The sequence below is a fragment of the Nannospalax galili genome, unplaced genomic scaffold, assembly GCF_000622305.1.
Source record: "Nannospalax galili isolate Female #2095 unplaced genomic scaffold, S.galili_v1.0 scaffold660, whole genome shotgun sequence".
In the NCBI taxonomy this organism is placed as follows: Eukaryota; Metazoa; Chordata; class Mammalia; order Rodentia; family Spalacidae; genus Nannospalax; species Nannospalax galili.
The window spans coordinates 1,911,510-1,919,377 of NW_008349073.1; the positions used below are offsets into that span (position 1 = coordinate 1,911,510).

At 46.1% G+C, this 7,868-nt stretch overlaps 1 protein-coding gene across 1 annotated transcript; it reads right to left on the minus strand.

Moving 5' to 3' along the window:
- Positions 1–1,212: 1,212 nt before the first annotated feature.
- Hilpda (hypoxia inducible lipid droplet associated) lies at positions 1,213–3,666 on the minus strand. Its single transcript, XM_008846385.3, has 2 exons — positions 3,529–3,666; positions 1,213–2,045 (listed from the first exon to the last, which is right to left on the minus strand). Exon 2 carries the CDS (start codon positions 1,987–1,989, stop codon positions 1,795–1,797), a length of 195 nt encoding a protein of 64 aa, XP_008844607.1. The 5' UTR covers positions 1,990–2,045; positions 3,529–3,666; the 3' UTR covers positions 1,213–1,794.
- Between the last annotated feature and the right edge of the window lie 4,202 nt (positions 3,667–7,868).

The window sequence follows — 7,868 nt, forward strand, 5'->3', positions numbered from 1 at the left end:
TTAGCTGTACTGTAGCTGTAATCCCAGACATTTATGAGGCTGGAGTAGATCATAAATTCAAGGCCAGCCCAGGTCACCTAGTGAGAGATCACAAAGAACAAGTCATCTATAGTATGCAGACATTTACTAGCTGACTTTGGCAACAAACAGAATTAAGGAGTGCCTTAAAAAAACAAAATTATCTCAGCAGGGTAAGGTGGCACACCCCTTTAATCCCAGAGGCAGGCAGATCTTCAAGGCTAGCCTGGTGTACATAGCAAGCTCCAGGTCAGCTGAGGATACAAGGAGGCCCTGTCTCGAAAAGAGAAAAAAAAGAATTATCCCTAGATTACTCATAATATCTAATACATTATAAACACCATGCCAATGTATTATGTTGTTGCTGTATAATATTCTTTGGGGAGAAATGTCAAGAAAAAAAGGTACAGCTCAGCATGGACATTTTTAAAAAATATTTTCAGGAAGCTGGAGTGGTGGCACATGCCTTTAATCCCAGCACTCAGGAGGTAGAGGCTGGGGGATCTCTGTGAGACTAAAGCCAGCCTGGTCTACATAGCAAGTTCCAGGCCAGCTGAAGCTCCAGGGAGACCCTGTCTCAAAAACCAGACCAAACCAATTTTCAGGGGTGATGTAGCTTCAATGAGAGTACTTGCCTAGGATGTATGAGGTCCTAGGATCAATTCTTAGCACGGAAAAAATAGTCAAAAGTTCAACCTGCAGTTGGCTGCATCCATGAATGGTTATAGAGGGTCAACTGTGATTGTCTGGCCTAGGTACAGATAACTAGCTGATATAGGGCAGTCCTAATTGGCCCTGCCCCAAAATTTTATACTTAAACCAAGCTTTTTGTTTGTTTAAAAACAAGGTCTTTAAATAAATAAATAAATAAATAAATAGGGTCTTGCTATATAGCCCAGGCTGGCCTCAGCAATCCTCTTGCTTCCTCAGTGCTACAGATCACAGGCATGCTCCACAGACAAAGCTTTGAATACTTTCTTGCTTCAAAGTTTGAAAATGTTAAATTTCCAGCTAGGCCTGGTTACCAGCCTATAGTCCCAGCACTTGGAAAGTGGAGGCAGGAGGATCAGGAAGCCAAGGCCAGCCTCAGCTCTCATGACTGTCTCAAAAAAGAAAGAAAAGTTAAATTTCAGATATAGGGATTAACTTTTCCTTAGTACTAATTTTAAGGGTAGACGTCACCATGACACATACTAGAAATATATATTTACCTTTATTGCATTAGAAAAATTCACTTAAGCCACACAGTGGCCAGAGTACCCACACCCTGAGCAGGCCTGGTCATCCCACTGCCCTCTTTGGTCCATTATATACAAACACATGCACAGTATATTGGAGGAAGAACTTAAATGTAAAACTGAGAATTAGACATTGAATATTATTCCATCTTTCCCCTCCTTACAGCCCTCAACTGTGATCCAAACAGAACTCTCATAGAACAGACTGAACACTAAATAAACCAACCAGAAGATACTCATGTCCAAAGGAACCCTCTTGGATGGTTCTTGGATGCTGCAGCACAAGGTGTCCAAGCTACACTGCTGTGGACAGTAAAGCATACATCGGACCCTGGGAGAGTGAGAACATTCCACAGCCAGAAAACCCACTCACACCTGTGCATTAAACAGGCTTTTTCCAGGGCAAGGAGCATACAAACAGGGCCTTCCGGGCCTAATAGTTCTTTGGAGACACTGGTCTTGAGTCTTAGAAATGGAACACCTGGATGGACATCTGAGGTCAGTGTGCCAAAGTACGGCTGGCACCCAGAGGGAGGTTTTATTGCACTCCTCTAGATGGATGGTCTGGAAGGCCCTTGGAAGGCTCTGTGTTGGCTAGTTGACCTCTGGTGGTCCAGGGGCTCCCAGGCAATGGGCTCTCCAATAAGCCCCCCAGTGATTCCATCAGTCTAATGAAGATGGACAGCAGGGTCAACACCACACCAAGAAGATAGAGGTTCAACATATGCTTCATGGCAGCAACTCCCAGCTTCCTTTGCAGTGCAGGAGGGCCCCTTCTGCTTCTGGAACCTGAAAAATAGATCAGTTTGGAGACTTGTATTCATCTAACACACTTCCCAGGAGCTAAAAGAGAAGCTCAGTCATCCAGAGAGACTGGGACCACTGCATGTCTGCCCATAGCAGAATCTCCAAATATATTTACACTGTAAACTCCATGGCTGAGGCCGGGCATGGTGGTGCACGCCTTTAATCCCAGCACTTGGGAGGCAGAGGCAGGCGGATCTGAGTTCAAGGCCAGCCCGGTCTACATAGTGAGTTCCAGGACAGCTGGGGGTACCGGGAGACCCTGTCTCAAAAAGACAAAAAACAAAAAAAACAAAAAAAACTCCATGGCTGGAAAGTCATAATTAGTTCTTGCACTAATTTCAACAGCACTGCTTCGAGGCCAGCCTGGTCTACACAGTGAATTCCAGGACAGCTGGGGCTACAGGGAGACCCTGTCTCAAAAAAGACGCCCCCTCCCCCGAAAAGAACTCATCTTTCAGGCAGGCATGGTGGTGCATGCCTTTAATCCCAGCACTCCAGAGGCAGAGGCAGGCAGATCTCTGTGAGTTCGAGGCCAGCCTGGTCTACAAAGAGTTCCAGGCCAGCTGGGGCTACAAGGAGACCCTGTCTCAAAAAGAAGAAAAAGAAAAAAAAAAAGTGGGGGCAGGTCTTTACACAGTCACAAGGGGATTTTTTTTTTTTTTTTAATTTTTGGACACAGGGTCTCCCTGTAGCCACAGTTGGCTTGGAACTCACTATGTTGGCCAGCCTGGCTTCGATCTCACAGGGATCCACCCACTTCTTCCTCCCAGTGCTGGGGTTAAAGGCAAGCAACCGCCTGCCCAGGAGACTATAAACTTTTCGAACGTCAATATAAATGAAAGGGGCTTTGGCAGCAGATGCCTGTAATCCCAGCTACTTTGAAGGTTGAGGCAGAAGGCACATTTAAGGCCAGAGGCCTGGGCTAATGTGAATTCAAGGCCAATCTGGGAACTCAGTGAAATTTTGTCTCAAAATATAAAGTAAAACCGAGGGTTGGGATATAGCCCAGTGGTAGAGCCCCTTACCTAGCATATACAAGACCCTAGGTTCAATCCCTAGTACGTCAAAACACACAAAAGCAACAACAAACAACAGAATCAAAACTATTAGGTTATTCAACAAATATTCCAGAATGCTTCCAACACATTAGGCATTCTGGAAGGTACTTAGGGTCACGCGGTCGTTTTGCAGACACGACCCATCCCTCACCGCGGCAGTTAACACACAACACTCTAAAGCAGTGGTGGTCGAAGAATCTAAGGGTGCTTTGGAAATGCAAGGCGCGCATAGGGTGGCCCAGGGATCCTAGATAGAGCCATTTAGAAAAGGCAGAGTGGGCTTGGCAGACAAGCTGCGGCAGGGAAGAGGCTGGGATTGCAGCGTCCCGGCCGGGGGCGCAGGGAGCGCGCCCGCTGCGCAGCCCGAGGGATGGGGCGAAGGATCCGGGACGCTCAGGGCCAGCTACCTCGAGGCCGAAGGGCCGGGAGACGTCCGCTCCTGTCGCAGCAGGCGGTCCAAGAATCAGGAAGATGCGTCCGCAACTACTCCACGCAGGAACTGCCTTTGTAGGCGCAGGCCGAGAAAAACCTACAGCCCCCGAAGCTCCGCCCCTTCTGTCCGCAGGCCCGCCCCCCACGCCCGGGGGGTTGGGGGCGCATGCGCACACTGGCCGTACGCTCTCCGTGGCACGTCCCTGGCCCATTTGGCCCCCGCGCGTGCTATTTCCGGAAATTTGCGCTGTGCGGGTGAATCACCGGGGTCGTGAGTGGAGTTAGGCGTGAGGATCTACCCCACCTGCCTTCTGCTGGCAAACTTCAGAAGGGCCCTTGACCCCATACACCGTCGCCGGAAGCCACACTTGAAGTGACCTCATTGTTAGGGCCCTTCGTGAATGAAGATCCTGCAGGGATTTTTTTCTTTTTTTTAATGCAGGTTCTATGTAGCCAACCTTGTCCTCGAACCTACGCTCCTGCCTCAGTTTCCCCTGAAAGTGAATATTTCTCCTGGCTTTGGTGTGGGCGCCTAACTGCATTTGGACAAGTCATCTTATGTCAAGAGCGTCCGGTCCCCAGTAAGGGCTTTGGCTCCTAAATGCCTTTATAAGCTTTTTAAGGGGTCCTTAAACTTGAGCTGGAGCGGCAGGAGGGCACAGTCCAGTTTTCTGTCCATTTTTGGAGGCTGGGCTGCCTTGCTAGTCACCAGCCAACCCCAACCAAAACACTGAGGATGTTCTGTGGCAATACGGGATCTCAGAAAATTAACTGGGGATATTGCCGGAATGGGATGTTGTTATGGGGGAGGTATAACATCCAGGCCCGGAAGAGAGGCTGTGGGTGAAGAGTGGGTCGAAGTCGCTGGCAGAGATGACTTAAAGCGAAGTTTCTTTGCGCTCTAGGACGGGCGATTTAGCTAGTGCCCAAGCTGAGTCAGGGAGAATCCGTTTCCAAAACTCGTTGAACCCAGTCAGATCCCTGCCGCGACCTTTCCCCTACTTTTCCAGTGTCCAGAAGGAGGGCTGAGGAGGCGAAAGTCAGGAAATGGGACGTGCTGGCAGACAGCAGGCATGTGGGAGTCAACTTTACTGCACAACCCACATTCGTTTTTGGTTCATCATTACACAGAGAATCTGTGCCCTTTAACCCAGAATTCCACTTCTAGGAATTTTCCTTCAAGTAGACTCCCACCTGTGGAGAATGGAGTATGTAGTTATTAGAGTACTGTTTCCATCTGCAAAGGACTGAGAAAGCTCATCAATAAGGAACTGGTTATATAAATTATGGTGCATCCATGCTGTGTGAAAAAAAAAAGTTCTCTACATATTGACACAATCTCCACAGTGTGTTGTTAAGAAAAGTAGCTTGGGGGGGTGGGGCTGGAGAGATGGTTCCACTGTTTTAAGAGCACTGGCTGCTCTTGCAGAGAGCCTGGCTGTTTCCCAGCACCCACGTGGTGGCTAACAACTATGGTAACTCCACTTTCAGGGTATCTGATGCATTCTTCTGATCTCTGCAGATGATACATTCATACACATAAAATAAAAATAAGTATTTTAAAAGAAGTAGCTGGATGTGGTGGCACATGCCTTTAATCCCAGCATTCTGAAGGCAAAGGCTAGTGAATATGAGATTGAGGCCAGCCTGGTCTACACAGTGAGTTCCAGACCAGCTGGGGCTACAAGGAGACCCTGTCTCAAAAAAACACAAAAGGCTGGTAATGTACTAATGTAGTATTTGTCTTACCACATAAATTACTACCACACCCATAATCCCAGCACTTGGGAGATGGATGAAGGAAGACCATGAGTTCAAGGGTTATCTTTATACTTAGTGCGTTGGAGGCCAGCTTGGGGTACATGAAATGCTGTCTCAAAAAACAAAACACTGGTATATGCCCTAACTTGGATGAAACTTGAAAATAGTCTAACTGAAAGAAACCAGACACAAAGGAATATATAATGTATGATTCCATTTGGTAGCTTGTCAGAATAGGCAAATCTAAAGAAACAAAGTAATTAGTGGTTGTACATCAAAGGGTGTGAGGTTTCTTTTGAGGGTTATGAAATGTTCTGAAATTAGTAGTGATAGATTCACAAATCTGTGAATGCACTTAAAACCACCGAATTGTACATTTCATTTAAAATGGTGAAATTTGGACTGGGAATGTGGCTCAGTTGCTAGAGTGTTTGCCTGACTTGCTCAAACCCTGGGTTCACTCCCCAGCATTGCATAAATTGGGCATGATGGTGCATGCCTGTAATACCAACACTCAGGAGGCAGAGGCAGGAGGATTCGAATTTCAAGGTCATCTTCTAAAATGTAGCAAGTTTGAGCACAACTTGGGATACAAGAGACCTTGTCTAAAGAAAAACAAGCTGGGTGTGGTGGTGAACACCTTTAATCTCAGCACAGGCAAAGGCAGGGAAAGATCCAGGCCAGCCTCTTTTATACAATGAGCTCAGGCAACCTGGGGCTACAGGGAAACTCTGTCTCAAAAAGGCAAAACAAAATCAAAGAACAGCAACAAAGGTGAAATTTATTATGTAGGCTATATCTCAATAAAGTAATTTTTTGGAGTTAGGGTATTGCTGTGTATTATTAAGGCCAGCTGGCCTCAAACTTTTAATCTGCTTCAGTTTCCAAATCCTAGGATTATGGGCATGGGCCACAGCATGACTGACTGTGCCATTTTTTTTAAAGGATAATAAAAAAAGGACATCTTTAGACAACAAAAACAGAGAAGTAACCACCATAGGCCTTTACTAAGGAAACTTTTGTTGTACTTAAGAAAGAAGAAACTGAACCCAAAAGGAAATGAAATACAAAAAATGAGAAAGCACATGGATCTATCTAAATAAATTATGGTTGTTCAAACTATTTTTAATAATAATGGTTAGTGTGGGGAAGTAAAACTAAGATGACTTAAGAAAACCTGGTAAACATTTAAGACGGGAACGGGAAGCTGGGTTCCGTGTTGGACATCTGTAATCCTAGCAGTTGGGAGGCCAGGCAGGAGGACCAGTTCAATGCCAGCCTCAACTATGCAGTGTATTCGAAGACAGCCTAGGCTACAGGAGCTCTCAGTGTGGATTAATCTTGATTATCAATTTGATGAGATTTAGAATCACCATAGAAACAACTTCTGGGTTTGTCAGGGAGTCTCCTGATTAGGTTCATTGTAGTGGGAACACTCATCCTAAATGTAGACAACGCCATTCTTTGGGTTAGGGTGCTGAACTGAATGAAAAAGAGAATGTGCTGGATATGGTAGCATATGCCTTTAATTCTAGCACTCGGGAGGCAGAAGCAGGTGGATCTCTGTGAGTTGGAGGCCAGCCTGGTCTATGTACTGAGTTCCAGGTCAGCAAGGATTACATTGTGAGTTCCTGTTTGGAAAAAGAAGATAGAGGGAATGGAGATATGGCTCAGCAGTTAAGAGCACTGGCTGCTCTTGCAGAGGACCCAGGTTTGGTTCTCAGCACCCACGTGGTGGGCTAACAACCATCAGTAACTCCAGTGGTAGGCACCTTCTGACCTCCGTGGGCATTATACAACACTGGTGCACTTAACATAGGTGTAGGCAATACACTCATACACATAAAATAAAATGTATGTATATGTATTATAAATATGTGTATGAGTGTATTGCTTGCATGTGTGTAAGTGCACCCATGTTGTGCAATGCCCTCAGAGGTCAGAAGAAGGCATTGGATTCCCCCAGAACTGGAGTTAGGGACGGTTTGTAGCCGCTATGTGGGTGCTGGGAATTGAACCTGTTCCTCTGCAAGAGCAGCCAGTGCTCTTAACTGCTGAACCATCTCTCCAGCCCCCAAATGTATATTTTTTAAAGGAGATAGATAACTGAGCAGTATGGATGCTGTGGATGCAATGTGGCCAGCTGCCTCACCTTCTCCTGCCCATACCTTCTCCTCTTAATGGACTGTACCTTCAAACTGTAAGCCAAAACAAATCCTTAAGTTGCTTTTCTCAGGATACTTTATTACACCACTAGAAAAAGAACTAATGCACCTTGTTTCAAAACAGGGAAGGGGGTAGCCCACAAGGAACAGAGATAAAGTTTAGCCAGCCCATTTATTTGGGAAGAAAATAGATATTTTACATTTTAAATTTGTGGGGTTTGGGAGGAGAAGCTGTGCATGCCATAGTATCAGGTTGTCAGGCTTGGCAGGAAGCCTTTTACCGTCTTTTTGGATCCAGGAAAGTAGATAGCAGTTTTAGACCTTTTACGTTTGTAAGCCTAACAACCTGGGAGGCTGAGGGAGGCCGATCATGTGAAGTTGGGTGTAAA